This window comes from Impatiens glandulifera, chromosome 2, assembly GCF_907164915.1.
Source record: "Impatiens glandulifera chromosome 2, dImpGla2.1, whole genome shotgun sequence".
In the NCBI taxonomy this organism is placed as follows: Eukaryota; Viridiplantae; Streptophyta; class Magnoliopsida; order Ericales; family Balsaminaceae; genus Impatiens; species Impatiens glandulifera.
In genome coordinates, this window is record NC_061863.1 from 59,907,796 (window position 1) to 59,925,748 (window position 17,953).

At 28.2% G+C, this 17,953-nt stretch overlaps 1 protein-coding gene across 1 annotated transcript; it reads left to right on the plus strand.

The window, feature by feature from the left end:
- The first annotated feature begins 1,612 nt into the window (after window positions 1–1,612).
- Window positions 1,613–7,546, plus strand: LOC124927224 (kinesin-like protein KIN-14R). The gene is made up of 20 exons (XM_047467595.1): window positions 1,613–1,971; window positions 2,211–2,509; window positions 2,602–2,764; window positions 2,862–2,932; window positions 3,030–3,213; window positions 3,305–3,414; window positions 3,485–3,584; window positions 3,682–3,768; window positions 3,881–4,057; window positions 4,137–4,404; window positions 4,492–4,653; window positions 4,882–5,097; window positions 5,192–5,229; window positions 5,377–5,540; window positions 5,634–5,888; window positions 6,026–6,088; window positions 6,186–6,260; window positions 6,349–6,420; window positions 6,524–6,598; window positions 6,698–7,546. Exons 1-20 carry the CDS (start codon window positions 1,752–1,754, stop codon window positions 7,316–7,318), a joined length of 3,420 nt encoding a protein of 1,139 aa, XP_047323551.1. The 5' UTR covers window positions 1,613–1,751; the 3' UTR covers window positions 7,319–7,546.
- The last annotated feature ends 10,407 nt before the right edge of the window (window positions 7,547–17,953 follow it).

Consider the following 17,953-nt stretch of genomic DNA (forward strand, 5'->3'; position numbering starts at 1 on the left):
TCTATTATTATGGTTTCTTGCCTTTTAATTTTATTTTTAAATATATGCTTTAACTAAATCCTATTTCTTATAAACTCTTTCCATCTCGTCTCATTTTATTACATCGAACAAAATTATATTTAATATTCGGAATAGAATCGGTATGAAATCAGAATATGAGACAAATATCATCTCCGTCTCATTCCAGTTCGATTTCGTGGAAAAACCTCTCTAAACAAGATAATTCGAATCAAAACCCGTAGCGATTTATAATTATCATCTAATGGTAGGACTCTTATTTAGGAACTAATGCAAAATTCAGAGTTAGAATGATTTTGAAAAAAATTATGTATATATATTAATTTTTAATTCTAAGTAAAATAAAATAAAAATCAAGATTGGTAGGATTTCAAAAAAAAAAACATGAACTAGTCACGTCGAAGGAAAATTAATTGTTACTTTTAATGTTGCTGGATAATATAATATTTTCATAACGATGAAGTCAATTAAATTTATTTTTGAAATTGAAACATATACCGATTCATTTCAATTTCCCTGCCTTATATTTTAACCTCATAAATAAAAAAATGTTTTATTTCATGTAACTGACAAAACAATGACATTTAGTGGACAAAGAAAATAAAATTAGGGATTTGATTTGATTTGGTAATAATGGTTATTAAAAAATCTTAATATAAGGATGAGATTTAACTTACAAGAAAATTTTAAAAAGTTGCAGTTGAGAAGAATTCATTGTGTACCTAGTTTATCTTTAAAATGATTAGACAACTAATAATTTTTATTTTATTTTTACAATATTTGATAAATAAAAATTCAATTGGTAAGATTTTTTTTATAAACTTTCAATACAACTTTTACATAGACTCTTATCTTTGATAAAAATATTCCTCTATTATTATATACTATCATTAAACTCCGGAAAATATTATATATATATATAAATAAATTATAGAAGACAACTATTCGAGAAATTTATCATAAGATTTTCATATTGATTTTGTAATATATTTATTAAATTAACACAATAATTTTAATTATACAAAAAATAATAATAATAATCAATAACACCATAAAATAATCAATAATATTGAATTATCACAATAATTACATTAGATTCATAGTAGCTACATATTTAGCAATTAAATAATATATATTATAAAGGAAATTAATTAAGGTATACTTTTTTAATTCTATTTTCATACTTTTTACCAAATACTAAAATCTAAATTACTTTTATCATTTTTTACCTCTAATTAAATAAAGATGACATTTATTACCACCATTCATAATTTATATTGATTGAAAATAAGTCTATTTTGACTCATAAACTTTATATGCTTGTAAGATCTTGACCCTAATCATATTTTTTTTTTATCATTTTCTACAATGATCTTTGTCAAGATGGACATTGTTCTCATTTTCATCAAATTTCTTCATTTATTTTCTTGAACCTTTGAGTTCTTCTTAATAATGTTCAGACTTTAGAGGCTTAATTATACCATTAAACGAAGTTTAAGGGGTCTTTTTTAGCATCGTACGAAAAGGCCCTTATATTTTTGCAAGCCCAATCTAACGGTCGGGCGGGCCCTTTAAAAGTTTGAATTTGAACTCCATAGCCGATCTCCGAGCAAAAACACAAAGGAAACTTCTCGCTTTCGAATTCGATCACTCTCTTGCAGTGAAAAAAGCTAATTTCTTCATCTATTACGCACATTTCTCCTTGTCTGTGAGAAATCTGGTCAGCATATGCCATGGAAGATACATCGTTCAGTCTCAAACATGACCAAGCGCTGGAAATCCCAGGTTCACCGCACCCCTCCGTCGTCTGCGGCGTTTCCGACTCGACTGAACCCTCTTCTCGAGTAAATGAAGATTCTCTTATGGAGGAGGATGAATTACTTGAGGATTCTATGGTCTGCGATGCTGGATCGAGTTTAATACAAACCGGATTTACGTTGCCGACTTCTACAGGTTGATTCTTTACCATTTTCATAAGTTTTCTACTTGGTTCATCCTCTATCGAACTGCCTGAACCTTAGGATTTGTGCGTAGTGAGTTATTTTAGAATCCTTTTGTCTTTTTTCAAAACTAGGGTTTAGAAAATGATTATATGATTGCAGAACTAGAAATTGATTAATCTCTCATCAATGTAACAGTTTTTGTTCAAATCTAGATCTCTCATGCTTTGTAATCATGTTTGGATGAAGCAGAGGATATGGTGATGTTCATAATTGCTGGAGGTGTCATCCCAGCTGAAGTAGATTCATCCATGAAATTTATTGATGATTCCTATTATGAAGGAGGAGACGTCTTTCAGACTGATGAGCCTATAACCGATGCTGGTGATTTTTCTTTTCTTTACCAATCAGCACGTATAGGAGACTTCAGTTATCACTTTAAAAATGTTACTCCTGGAGACTATTACGTTGATCTGCATTTTATTGAGATCATTAATACCTATGGACCGAAAGGGATGAGGGTTTTCAATGTGTTCATGCAGGATGAGAAGGTTTGTCCATTACACAAGTTAATTTTTTTTCTGACAATACTGTGAAGATGACCAATGCTTGTAATCTATCTTATTATTTGTACATGTAATAGGTCCTTTCTGACTTTGACATATACTCCATTGTTGGAGCCAACAAACCATTACAAGTTGTTAACTCGCGAATCTCTGTCAAGGAGGATGCTTCGATCCTGATAAGGTTTGAAGGGGTGACAGGAAGCCCACTCGTTAGTGGGATCTGTGTAAGAAGAGCATCTGGTTTGTAATGTCAAGTTTTTCAATTTAGTTATACCGAAACCCGAGTCCTTATAGTCCATATTTTACTTATATAAATCTGTTTTTTCGCTTGTAACAGCTCCGCAGGTGAGACATGAATATCTTGTATGCAGCAACTGTGCAGCTGAAGTTGAAGTTCCTTCAGCTCAGGTATGTATGTTCAAATCCCTGTTTTAGATGAGTTACAAATTACAATCCAACCATGGAACTTGCTGCATCAAAATGAAAATTATTTGACAATTTTCAGAAGAAAATTATGGGGAAGAAATCAACTGTCAAATATGAGAAGAAGATAGAGGAGTTGAAAATTCTGTGCCAACAGAAGACAGAGGAGTGTTATCAAGGCTGGATGTCCTTCACAGCTGCTAATGAGCAGTTACATAAGGTTAAGATGGAACTTGATAGCATGTCATTCCGGATGTATTCCATGGGTAAGAAGACTCAAAATTAGTTTAAAGGAATTTTTCATTATCTTACTATCCTGTCAAGAAACTTCATAGGATTTTTGCATGTTCTCCGTAGATAAAACGTTTGAGAATCAAGGTGAAGAATTGAAGAATATTTCTAGCAAGTATGAAAATGGCAAGAAAGCTTGGTCTGTAGCAGTTAATAATCTAGAAGAAAAGATTAAGGTAATTTTTAGTTATTTTTTCTATTTCTGCTAGTAGTGTGCATTATGGTCTGAATACTTTTGTTGTACAGGTGATGAAAGAGGAACATTCTTGTCTCTCTCGTGATGCACATGCATGCATTAGTTCGATTCCGGAGCTGAATAAAATGGTTTCTGCAATTCATTCATTGGGTAAGTATATTGGAACATTGTGATACTTCTTGGGATATTAAGATTTTGATCAATAAATACTTTCTTTTAACACCTCTGAGTTTGGTGACTTAATTAGTCGAACAGTGCGAGGATCTCAAAATAAAGTACAATGAGGAGCAAGCAAAAAGAAGAAAGCTCTATAACGAAGTTCAAGAGGCAAAAGGTATATCAATGTTCCATTTAAAATTTTGACACAATCCTATTTAGAAACACTTTGAGAAACTGGCAATAATTTTATCTACAACTTGTGACCTGACATTGTTATTGAATACCAGGGAACATAAGAGTGTTTTGCAGATGCCGTCCTTTAAATAAAGCGGAGAATGTAGCTGGCTATGCAACTGTGGTGGATTTTTATGCTGCCAAGGATGGGGAAATTGGAATAGTGAACGGGAGTTCTTCCAAAAAGACCTTCAAATTTGATCGAGTTTACACTCCCAAAGATGACCAAGGTAAGAAAACACTCAAATCCTAACGAACACTAAATTATGAATACGTTATTCCTTATCTGGTTTCATTTTTTATTGACAGTTGATGTGTTTGCGGATGCTTCACCTATGGCTACTTCAGTATTGGATGGCTACAATGTCTGTTTATTTGCTTATGGCCAGACAGGAACAGGCAAAACATTTACAATGGAGGGTACTGATCAAAACCGAGGAGTCAATTACAGGACCCTAGAGCAATTGTTTAAACTTGCCCAAGAAAGGAATGACACATTTTCTTATAGCATATCCGTTAGTGTACTTGAAGTCTATAACGAGCAGATCAGGGACCTGCTCGCTCCATCATCAAAAAAGTAATATTCTTACTTTTACAAATTTTCAACATAAGAAACTAAGTTAAATTGGTCCTTTTCTCATATTTTGGAGATTTTTTGTACAAGGTTGGAGATAAAACAAGATTCTGATGGGCTTCATCATGTACCTGGACTAGCTGAAGCCAAAGTAGAGAACATAAGCGAAGTGTGGGGTGTACTACAGTCTGGAAGCAGTGCCAGAGCAGTTGGATCCAACAACGTAAATGAACATAGTAGCCGTTCACACTGGTAGGAGCTTTATTCTTGATACATTATTGGGTCCATGTGGAAACACTTTTGTTTGTGGATCTGAATCCTGATCTAATGAGAAACCGCCAATAAAATTGTGTCCAAACGTGATTCACATCCACATGTAAAAAAAGAGGAGTGTTTCCAAATGGGCTCAATTGTAAAGAATATTTTCACTTGCGCTGCTATTGAATTAACTCCTTATACTCTTTTTTTTTTTGCAATTAGCATGCTTTGTGTTATGGTGAAGGCAAAAAACTTGTTGAACGGGGACTGCACTAAGAGCAAGCTTTGGCTTGTTGACTTAGCGGGCAGTGAGAGGCTTGCAAAAACGGATGCACAAGGGGATCGTCTCAAGGAAGCCCAGAGCATCAATAAATCTCTTTCAGCTTTAGGAGATGTTATATCTGCCTTGGCTAATAAGAATTCTCACATTCCCTATAGGTACATGGGATAGTTACATTTCTTTATGTTTAAATCCAAAAACTACTCGTGTAGTGTTTATTTATTTATTCTTCTTCTTGATATTTATTTTCAGGAACTCCAAGCTTACTCTTCTTCTTCATGATTCATTAGGTACGTAACTTCCAAACTCAAATTCCATTCCAAACTTAAACTCCAAGCTTACTTTTCTTCTTCATGATTTATTTCTGCTTAGTAGACGTGTAATTAACTTCCAAACTCAAATTCCATTCAAAAGTGATCCTACTTTTACTATTGCAGGAGGTGACTCCAAGACATTGATGTTCGTTCAAATTAGCCCTTCAGAAAATGACTTGAGCGAAACCTTAAGCTCACTTAATTTTGCATCTCGGGTTCGAGCCATTGAGCTAGGTCCTGCAAGGAAGCAAGTGGATACTCAAGAACTTCAGAAATTGAAGACGATGGTATTCCTTTTCTTCTCATCCCACTTTTTTTTCATCTTTTTCTGTTGATCCCATAATTGATCACTTGGTTAATTTGTTTTTTTTTTCTTGAAGCTTGAGAGAGCAAGGCAGGATTGTAGAGTCAAAGAAGAGTCCCTTAAGAAACTAGAAGAAAGAGTCCATTTCTTAGAAAACAAGGAGAAGGGTAAGGATCAGCTTCATAAGAATCAGCAAGAGAAGATTAAAGATCTCGAAGCCCAGGCAGAGCAACAAAAGATATCATTACAAAGTCAATATGAAAAGAAGGTCACTAGTTTATCAGAGAGCTTAAAAAGCAAGGAAGAGATCTGCATGACTCTCCAACAAAAGGTATAATAGCTCAGAAACTCTACCATAAATTTGGCCAAACTTGTGGGTTCTTTAGGTTTAACTTTTCGTTTCCATTTCAATTGTCATCAATCAATCAATCCGTCTTTGATCTTATTTTTCCATTTCTCGTGCCAAAGTTGAAGGAGGTAGAGAAAAAGATGGCTGAGCAAGAACAATCAGATTTGACAACTTATGAGCAGGTTCTTTTTCTTGTGGTTATATTAATTGCCAGCAGAGTTGTTTTTATGTTTGTTTTTTTGCTGAAAATATAACAATTGGCTTAACTTGATCAAGCAGGTTAAAGATCTACAGAATAAACTGAAAGAGCAGACAGCCGAGTCAAAGTCTTGCATTTTTATCCTTCAACAAAAGGTACTATATCAATGAATATTATAAGGTTATCTGTTTCTATTATTTTAGTTTGGTTTCATTTATTTTAAATAATGGATAATAATACCAGGTTGAAGAATTGGAGATGAAGCTAAAAGAGAAGGATGAGAAGCAAGCTGCCGATTCCATACTTCATCAGAAGGTGCCATTTTCAGATTTTATTTAATCTGGAAATAATTGAACCAAATCTCTAATAATATTTAATTTTGGTTTCATTTATGTTAAATAATGTATAATAATACCAGGTTGAGGGATTGGAGGTGAAGCTAAAAGAAAAGGATGATGAGAAGCAAGCTGCTGATTCCATACTTCATCAGAAGGTATGTGCCATTTTCAGATTTTTATTTCCCCCCGGTTTTGGTAAAGAAATCTAGAAATAATTGAACCAAATTTCTAACAATAATAATAATACATCACAGATTAAAGAGCTTGAAGAGAAGTTGAGAGAGCAAGAAGAAGCCCAACAGTTAGCAGCATCAGGAAAACAGCAGCAGCAGCAGCAGCATATGGAAAGAGAGGAATGCTTGGATGACGAACAAGAGAATTACATTCGGACTAGTTTGGACTCGCTCAAGCGACGAGCGAGCAGAGAACCTGTTGTTAACAACAACTCCGATCAACAACATATCCTTCAGAATTCAAACTTCTCGAGAATTCCTAAAGGAAACAACGACCCTCTGAAAGGGAACGAAACTTCTTCCATTGTTCACGATACAAGAAGGAAACGGTTTTCTAGGAACAGCGAGACAGAGAATTATTCAGGAGTTTCGTCTGTTGTTTCCGACATTAAGAAGAGAAGGCAATCCGACCAGCCTATTAACAATAAGCCATTTGCAAGAACTGGCAGACTAGTAAGCAAACCAGCTGTAACAAGTCATAGGCCATCATCATCAGCAGCAACAACAACAACAACAACAAGAACAACAACAGGAACAACAACCACAACAGGCCAGACTAGTAGTAGAATCAAAAAGGAACAAAAAGGTCCAGGAATGATCAGAGAAAAGGATGGCAGCAAGAAGGGTTGGTCAAGATGGTGAAGAAGACAACTAACTAATCTTTTCTTTCTTCTTAAAATATGGTGAATTATATTCTAAGTTCTAACCTTTGTGTTTTTCTTTTGTTTGACAAAACAACACTTCAATTTCCTCTTGTTTGTTCAAGAAGAAGATATGTTGGAGTACTATTGTATTAGTCAGTGCAGTAGAGTGTTGGATTCATGGTTTTCAAATGATCCAATCTAAAAGAAACTTATATTACTATGCAAATTTGAATTGGGGCTCCAATTTGATTCAAAACTTAAAATAATAAATTATAACTAAGATGATTCTAGCCTTATTTAAGAGAATAAAGGTGTGGGACCATAATAACAGTTTGTACTATTAACTTCCTTTTTAAGTGACCGTTTATTATTAATTTTTAATAAAAAATAATTCAGATTTAACAAATTTTAATATTTACAAAATATTAAATAACAACTGTTTGATAAAAAAACAGAAATAGTGAATTATTATTGATCTAGACCGGACATAGTGGAAAGTACATTCACACACTAGCACACTCTCTATTCTAATTTGGGAGGACAATAAAAGAAAGGTACATGCTTAAAACACAAATAATTGAGTTGATTTTAAGCAACTATATTTATTGAAAATTTATTTTATAAAATAAATATTAATATATATAACTCAGCGGTGGTAGAACCAACAAAATATAAAAAATATCTATATATATATATAAACAAACTAAAATACTTTCTACTCTAATTTGACAGAATAAAAATCCTTTAAAAAATATAATATTCAATTTAATTTTTAAAATATATAATTGGTTTATTTTGTATTTTAATGTTAATATGTAATTCAAATAATAATACAACATTTTAAATAAATATTATTCATTATATCATTAAAAATATCTTGTTTCATAATATTTTCCACTTCTATTTTTTCAGAAAATCACACCAAATATGATTTAAATTCTCATAAAAGAGTTGCATTATAAATAAGTGCATGTCTTTTCTTTTATGAAAAGAAAAACAGAATTATTTTCTTTGCATTAGAAATGGGGTCCACCATTACCAATTTTGTCACGCAAAATAGAAAGAAAATGGCTTTGCATCGTCGACATGGTGGAGGTTGTTACTATGATTGATTTTTTTTTTTCATATATATATATATATATATATAATTTTTTAATTTAAAAAAGTAAGCAAGAATATGTTGTTATTTTGCCCCACTAAACTTTAAGCTATATCTTGTAGTTACATTCAATTACAAAATTATAACTTTTAAAAAAATATATACCAAAAAAAGAAGAATCAATTGGGTTCATCAAACTTTCCAAGACCCATTAAGAAATTAACCATTTTGGGACAATTAGTGGGAATGAAATCACTCCAATAATTTTTCTAGAAAAAAAAGTCCAATAATTTTGATTGGAATTGTAGTTGTTGTCTGTCACCAACATGAATTGCATTATTAAGTGGTCTATGACCTGTTTTTCCTAGCTCCAGTCCCACTGAACTGTTTTCTTTAAGGTTTGTTTGATTATTCATGTTACAAAAAATGTTTATGTTGTGCAAAATGATTATAACATCTTAATTTTTCATATTTAATCTTCTTATCAATATTCAAATAAAGTATTTGAGTGTTTTAATTGTTGAGTTTGATACAAAATTATCTAGTAATGTGTTGTTCTATTATTTTGGATTTTACCCACATCAAACAAGCCTCTAGCATACATGAAAACATAACTATCTAGAATAATTTGGAACTACACCAATTGACTCATTGGTTAAAACCCGACCCGACCAGACCGACATCCGTTACACAATTTCTTGAGCAGTCATGACTTTAGATAATTTATTTTAAAATTGTAGAATATTATTTATATGCGATATTTTGTATTAAAGATGGTAATGATTTAGTTTTACTATTGCCTAACACGAAGTTTATTCACCAATTTTATACATGCATGACTTGACATGTTTCCTTATCAAACATGGACACGATTACGACTAAAGGGACCTAAACGAGTCAATTTAATTCTGAATTGTTCCATCTTGATTGTGTAGCATTATATCGTACTCATAAATATTCATACATGTAACTATTCAAATATTAAATTGAAAATTATTTTGCTAGTCAAATTATTTTTATTTTAAAGAACAATTTTCGTAAATGTCAAAAGTGTAATATTTTGCTTTTCCCACGTCTTAAATAAACTCATCAAAAATTGAAATCAAAATAAACTCTTGTACATTTTTTAAGAGGGAACTTATTTATTCTTTTAAATTGGCTTAAAAATTAAAATTAAATAACCTATCCTTTATTAAAGTCCATTATTTAAATAATCATTTTTTTTTTTAAATAAAATGTGAGATGAGGATGATTTTGATATTATTTTGACTTTGGTTGCGCATGGTTTTTATAGGTTAAATCATTTAGATGTATCTAGAACTAGTTTGATATTTTATAAAAAAATCATATATTACGGCTATTTCTTTTTAAATCTTATAGATATAAATTTTAATATTTAATTATTATTTGAAATACTGAAACACGTCTATTTTTTTAATTTAAATACAAAAAAAAACATAATAATTCAAATTATTAAAAAATAAAATAAATATTTTTTTTCCAAAAAAACCCAACCCCCAACCAATTTGATCAATAATTTTATATTTAATTTTGAATAATTCAAAAAAATTGTGATTTTCAAGACCAATTATTCGGTAATACCAAGACGATGGGAATCCAATTTGAAAGGAATGCTCCATAGATTGGAATCTCATTTTGGTTAAATCAAAATCTATTATATTAAATTTATGGAATAATTATTATATTGATTATTGATCAATAGCTATTGGAAAGCCGGTGATAGATAAATTAGCCATCACATCATGATTGTAAAATAAATGGTTTTTAATTAATAATATTTATATATTTTGTTAGGTTTCCAATGTCTTTAGTTCTTTAATTAATTAATTTTAACAATCCGCGCCTCTGCCGGCTCCAATAGTTAAAAGGGTTAGAATTTAATAATTTAGGGGTCATTCTGGTTAATTAAAATACTTAATTATTAATGTCATTAAATTCATTTTTAATTTTTCTAATATATTACTTAACTAAACTCAAATTAGATTGGTTGAATAGTTTAAGATTGACGATTCTTAGCGTTTTCTAATTAATGGGTTACTTATTTGTTTGTTTTGAAGTATCCTAATTATTTTTTAATTTAATAAATATAATAATTGTGGAAAAAAATAAGTTTGATAATTAAAATAAAATGATTATTGAATAAATGTGTGTCAATTTGTTGCTATAAAGAATGCAATGAATTCAATAAAAAGAGGGACAATATTGTTATTTTTGTCCACTTTCTTCCTCCTCTCTTTAAAAATGACCAAAAGCTCCAAATCTTCTTAAGAAGGCATCTAATAAAAAAATATACATGTATGATAAAAATAAAATATTAAATAGAATCTGATTTTACAATTAAATAAATGAAATTTTGTAACTATAGGGATGTATTAAATTTTATCTTTAACTTTTCTTAAGTTTTTTTTTAAAATAATGGGTTATATTAGAATGACCGTGATTATGTAAATAGTTAAAATTACTAAGGTAACTTAAATAAGTTTTTTTTTTTCTAAATAAGATTATGGGACAAGCAGAGCGGTCCCGAGTTAAGCCTAGGCGTAGTAAACCCACTTCTAGGGCAGTCTATTTAATAAAATAAATAATATATTTGTTTTAAAATATAAAATGATCTAGTTTTGTAGTTTACAATGAAAATTTATGACTATTAATTTGTCTAGGTTCTAATCTCATCACAATCAATTTTTTTATCAATAATTTTTAACGATCAAAATTTATGTTTGCCTAGGTTGAGGTAGTCCAAAGCTCTCGTTACTGCCGGTTATGTTGACAAGATATGCATAGTTTTTATATGAGTATTGCTACGTGTTGTTTGCTAAGATTATTTCATATAATTTTTGTTGAAAAAAATTTAGGAGTTAAAGATTTCATCAATGATCTCATATTTGGATAGAGTGTTATTCACGGTGAAATTCTTACGGATGATATGTAGATAAAACAATGTTGTATTATGACTAGTCGTATGTGCACGAAGAGATTGAATCGACAACTCATTTATTTTTATATTGTCGAGGGTGACTAGTTTTTGAAGTCTTTTGTGGAGTATTATCGAGATTCATCGGGTGATGCCCGAATCTTTGGGTAGTTACATAGAAGTTGAATTGATGCGGCTGATATGACATGCCTATATATTTGGGTTACCATTCCAATTATATTTTGATGGACTATATATCTCGTTGGAGAAAAATCGTCGAAATTTCAATAATCGTAGTCGTTCGATACCGCTTTATGATATTCGTTCAGGAAAGACAGTAGAATTTTTCGGGGAGTTAATCGTTTTTCTCGATAATTTACGAGCTCAACAATTTATTGAGTACCGATTTTTCTTATTTTCTTATTTTTTATGTCATGTTTTGTCGTTATGTGCTTAAACTAAGGTAACTCAAACGGCTTAGACGATTTTTAAGTGACCAAAAATAAAATATTCTATTATTATTTAAAACATTTTAAATAAAAAAATAGACCTTCAAATGAACCTATACTAAGTCTAAACTCTATTACGCTTGAAGATTCATAATTCATTAGATTGAGATCAAATATCAATTACTATCTCTTTCAAAACAATTTGAATGATTTTAATTAGGCTACCTTAATCTAAAACCATTCGTGAATACCATCAATATTTGTATCAAAGTTGTTTTTTAACTATATATCCTGATAAGATCAAAATTATTAGGAATAATAAAAAATTATTATTAATATTTTTAATCATTTCCATTCTAACTCAATATAATATAGGACAGTTAGAAGTTAAAAAATTGATTATTAAAAGACTAAATATTATGAGTTAGGTTCTCATTTAAAAGTTACCGTCACCTTAAATTAAATTAGATCGTGACAATTTCTAAAATTCAAAAAATAAAATTTGAATACTAAGTCTTAAGAAAAAAATATATCTGATCTGAGATTATTTATTTAACCAACTATTTTCAAATAATGCGTTTGTCTTGAGTAAATGATAAAAAATATTATTATCATGAAATTAAAAGAAAAATAATTAAGTCTGCTAGTAAATTAAATAATGAATTATTTCAATTACTAAAAAAAAAAAAAAAAAGTGTGCGCCAAGGGGGTGGTATCCAGTCATTCGCTGATTTTCATGCACAATTAATTTATTACCTTTCTTTTTTTTCTATTCAAATTGCATTCATTTTAAACTCCATTTTTAGTGTTTTGTAAAGCTATTGTAAATAAAGTATCATACTTTCTCTAATGATTTTTTTATAGGTTATTTCATTTTAAAGATTGCTAGTTTATAAGTATCACTTTTAAATATTATTCTCTAATAAATTCTATTATATATATAATAAGTTTAAAAATAAAATATATATTTAATTAAAGTAGTTCAACTATATTAAGGTTATTATCTAATAAAATAAACAATTGTGTTCGATTCTTACTTAAAAAAATATATTTATCTGAATCAGGAGGTCATATATACTATTCACCCATAAATAAATCTGAATCATTAAATAAATAAAATACATGAGTTGTATAATTTAAAAAAAAAAAATAAGAATTGTGATTAAAATGAAGAGTTTTTAAATAAAATACAATAATTTATAATACTTTATCTAAAAAATATATTTTAGATATCCTTTTATAATTTTGGTCAAGATAATACATCACACTCATTTACTTTAACTGATATACCAACTTTTGAGATTAAAATCACGTTTTCATTCAAGTTGTCAATTTCTCTCAATTCAAGATAAGAAATATAGGTGAGAAATAATTAGATACACCTTACCTAATATTCAATTTTATTTATTTATTTATTTAATCTTTTATGATGTCTACATTTCCAAGTTTTTCAAACACTAATGTGAATGATTTGATATACACTTGACTTTCAATAACTTCCAATATGAATTCGAAATGAATTATGTCATATATTGTAGTATTTGGAAGTGATAATTTTTATTCAAAATTAGACTTTTATATTTTAGAGTAAATTATCCTTATATAATTTGAGATATTAAAATGATAATTTTTAGGAATGAATTTTGATATTATATACATATAAATATAACTTAAATTTAAAGGGTTTTGATCATCGGATCGAGACATATGATTAATTTGTATACTTATGTGTGACAAAATGAATATTTGGATCGAATTTTTATCATAAACTCGACGTAAGTTATTGGGTATGGTTATAAGTTATAACAAATGTCTTTTCTTTAATTAATATTTTTTTACTTATCAAATTTAAAAAATATTATATGAGAAGTCATTTAATTCTATTATCTATTTTTTAATAAATAGTTATATATAATTTTATTTATGTTAATTATTTTTATCTAATATTTTACAAAAAAAAAAAATATTTATCTTTTTAACTCTATTTTATATCTTTTTAATAAATAGTTATATATATAATTTTATTTATATTAATTATTTTATAATCTATATAATTATATATATAACAACATATTTAAATAAATATTTTTTTTTATTATTTGTCAAATTTTTATATTAATATTTTTTTAATTCTCTCCAAATTTATTAGATATATTATTATTTTTTAAAATATTTTTTTAATAAATAATTATATATATATATAATTATATATTATATATACGGATCATTTAAATATATATATATATATATGTATAACAATGTATTTAAAACTTAATTTGCGATATAATAACCTATTATATTGAAAATATAATTATAAATTATTAATAAAAAGTGATATATTATTCTTGAATTTTATTAAAAAAATTCAAAAGTTTATAAATATGAAGCATCATAACTACACAAAATTATAAATAAAACTTATCAATTTTAAGTGTTCTAATGGTTAAAGTGGTCATTTTTTACACTCGAGATCACTAGAGTTGAAATCTTTACAAGTGTGGATATGAGGCGGACTGTGGTTGGTTTGTCGAGAGATAAAAGGTCGGTAATAAAATATTGTGAGGTCACGCGATAAGGTCCATTAAAATGGTGGTTAGTTTGTCGAGAGATAATAGACGTGTGAAAGTGTGATTGAAATGTGTGCTTTGTCGATGCATAAGAGTTCGGTAACAAAAGATTGTGAAGTCACAAGAACAGAGGTCGATTGAGATTTGGTAGTTAATTTGTCGAGGGATAAAAGAAGTGTGTGGAAGTAATGAAGGTCAATTGAAATTGGTGGTTGATTTTTCGAGGGATAAAAGACCGGCGGTAACAAAGGATAGTAAAGTCACAATATGAAATGCCAATTATGATTGATAGTTTTGGGAGGGATAAGAGATCAATACCAAAGTATCGTAAGATCACGAGATTAGAGGTCTCGATTGTGATTGATGGTTAAAAAATATAAAAAGAGACCTATCACACATTTATATATATTATCCTTAGGAATCTTCCTCTCTTTTTGAGGAATGGAGTTATTCTCAATCCAAAACATCTCACAAATTTTAACATGTCAACTATTTTCAACAAATATGAAAGATGAATATATCTAATTAAAATATGCTATAATTAAAAGGACAAAAATCTTATATTCGAGTTAAACAAAAGTATTTCAAAGATCTCAATGTCGAGTTGAAAGCAGACAAACGGTATAATTCACTTAAACAAGTGTGTCTAACGATTATGACTAGTTGGTACAAAGATTAAATCTTTCACGGGGAAGAGAATGTCCTAGAGATAGTTAGTGTTGTGGTACTTGAATCACGTCTCAATGTCTGAATAAAGAAGAAATGAATCTAATAATTTATACAAATTAATATTTATACAATTTTTTTTGTTAGGTTCTAACTAGTTAAAACTAATTATATAAGCTATGTAATTAATATTGATTTTGAATATAACAAACAAATTATATTTAAAATAGCAAATTCCAAAAGCAAATCTTTAATTTTGTAAGCCTTCTTTTACGGTAACTATCTAGCGGGACCCAAATGTGAGTTTAAGATTTATTGAATCGCACGTGTAAGAAAGTTTAAATTAGTACACACGGAACTAATAAAAAGAGCGTGATATTAACGTACTAGATAAACGCGTTAGAAATAATAAAGTTGACCAGACCCCACGTGAAGCTCATGTGGGTGGAATGAGGGCTGATAAAATGTTCTTTTTCGACCATCAATTAATAATGTTCAGTCTCACCTCTTCATTTTTCTTCACTCAAAAGAAAGCGCGTAAACGTCAACTGCTGACCAATTTGTTCCCACTTTTTAATTAAACAAAATTCATTCTTACAAGAAAAATAATATCTTTTTTTTGACTTAGAATGTGGAATTTTATTAGGTTAAATTTGTTAGATACAAGTCTGACTGAGCATCTGGGTCCGGACTTGTTTTAAAAAAATGTTCTATTGAAATAATTGGACAAGTCTAAAAAGTTTAATACATTTTTAAATAATTTTAATTAATTTTATATATTTTAAGCTAAAAATACATTAGAGGTAGTGCAATTTCGTGTTCGTGTTCGTGCTTTCGGACCGAAATATTAGTAAACGACTGACTTATAATTAGTAATATGTCGACACTGAAGTAACAAAGTAAACAAACTAATTGTAGAATTCTAGCTAAGTCAATTACACTAAATATTAATTAAGTTAGAAATATTTAAGATTTATATTTTATAGTTAAAAGTGCTAACTAGTATAGTTGGGGATTGAAATTTCAATAAGAAGAGATTTTTTTAATTCTCCTTATAAGTAATTTTTTATTAGTAATTAATTTAAAATTTAATTATTAATATAAATATTAATCTTTCATATTTTATAACAATTTTATTTTTAATTTATTTATTCAATATATTAAATTATTTATAATTAAAATAATGTTTAATAAGAAAGTATTATATTTTAAAAGTAGTATAAAGATTTTTTTGAATAGATTATTACAAAATTTACAGTGACAAAACTTCCGAAAATCAAAACACCTCTCCTCTGGCCTCGAATGATATCTAAAATATTTAAGTAAATTTTGATTGGGTATTTGAATCAAATTTATCTATTTTTTTTATGTCAGTAATTCGAAACTGATAATAATATTAAAAAACTTACTGTCAGTAATGTTTCACCATCATCTGATTCATATAATATATCAGATACCGAATTGTTTAGTATCATCTGTTGCATAATTAGAAAATGAAATATTTGAAGAGATATGAATGAAATTTATAAATTTATTCTATTGGATTATCATCTTCTTTATGTCTTTTCATCAAGAATTAACTCTTAAAATTATAAAACAAATTAATAATCAAACTAGTAATACTTACCAAATAAATATATTAATTGTTAAAAAATAATTAGGCTTATTGAAAATGAAATTATGACTAGTTCCACAATCACCCTAATGTCAATTACTTTTTATTATTAAAATATATAATTATTTCACACTTATTTGTCTAAAATAATTTGTTTAAAACAAACAAAAATAAGACCCAACAAATATGTAAACGTTGCAATCAACCACTAAGACTTCAAGCTCAACAATTAATATACATGAACTAATATTATGTAACAAATTCATAATTTATAAACTAAACTAAAATATAACTCAATACCAAACTTTGCACAAAGATCTATTTATTGGAACATTTTGTAATATGCCTATAAATAATTGATTTTGAAACCTACCAACATGCCATCAAACTAAATCACAATTATAATAAAGTTTAAAAAAAATATCAATATGACTACAAGATATCACGATTTCAAACCAAACATTAATACTAAGAATAAATCATATTGAAACTTAACTTAAATTATTTTATTATATTAATTTAAAAAATTCAATGTGTACAAAGCTTTTCTGTAATTAACATAACAAAATATTTTATGGATTTTTACATAAAATCCTAAATAAAGCATCTATAGTTATAGGGACATTAACTTTTTCTTATCTTAGTAATATATGTTTTTTTGTTAAACCTTTTGTTTTGGACTTTATTTAAAAAAAATATCTAATTGAATTATAACCATAGTTGAGTCTTTTTAACTATAAATTGGTGCTTTCTAATTTGACTAATTAAAGGTACAACTAAAGAAAAAAGAATTATTGATTCACAATTACTCATATATATCAAAGTAGTATTTTTTTTTTGTTCAAAAGTAATTAACTAGATTAGACTAGCTTGAGACATAACTTTTATTTAAATCACATCATTATTATTAAAAATTTAAATAAATCTTCACATTATGTAAAGATATTTTCATACTTTACATATAATAATGAGTTATTAGATTCAAATTAATCAAAATAATATTGGCCAATAAGACTAGAGTATCTAGCTTTATAATTTGAAGTTGAAAGTCAGTTGTATGCTTGGATTGGATAGAATTGACCTCAAATTAAAATCTAATTAATTTTTTAAAAATAAACCCAATAAAATATAAGTTTTCTCTAAATAAAATATAAAAATATTATTATAATATTGTCCACTCATTCTTATCTGTTGAAGGCCCTTCTCATCCTCTCTCTGGGAGGTCGCGCCACCCATCACGAGCAGGGGTCCCCCATTCTTATGTCCTCTCTCTCTCTACTAATAATGGCACTTCAAAAGAAT

What these genes read in the sequence shown, in the direction of transcription:
- LOC124927224 (XM_047467595.1), top strand. Translation starts at nt 1,752, where the DNA reads ATGGAAGATACATCGTTCAGTCTCAAACATGACCAAGCGCTGGAAATC. An exon ending in TGTTCATGCAGGATGAGAAG is followed by an intron (nt 2,510 to 2,601) that starts GTTTGTCCATTA and finishes TACATGTAATAG; the next exon opens with GTCCTTTCTGACTTTGACAT. An exon ending in CATAGTAGCCGTTCACACTG is followed by an intron (nt 4,654 to 4,881) that starts GTAGGAGCTTTA and finishes TTTTGCAATTAG; the next exon opens with CATGCTTTGTGTTATGGTGA.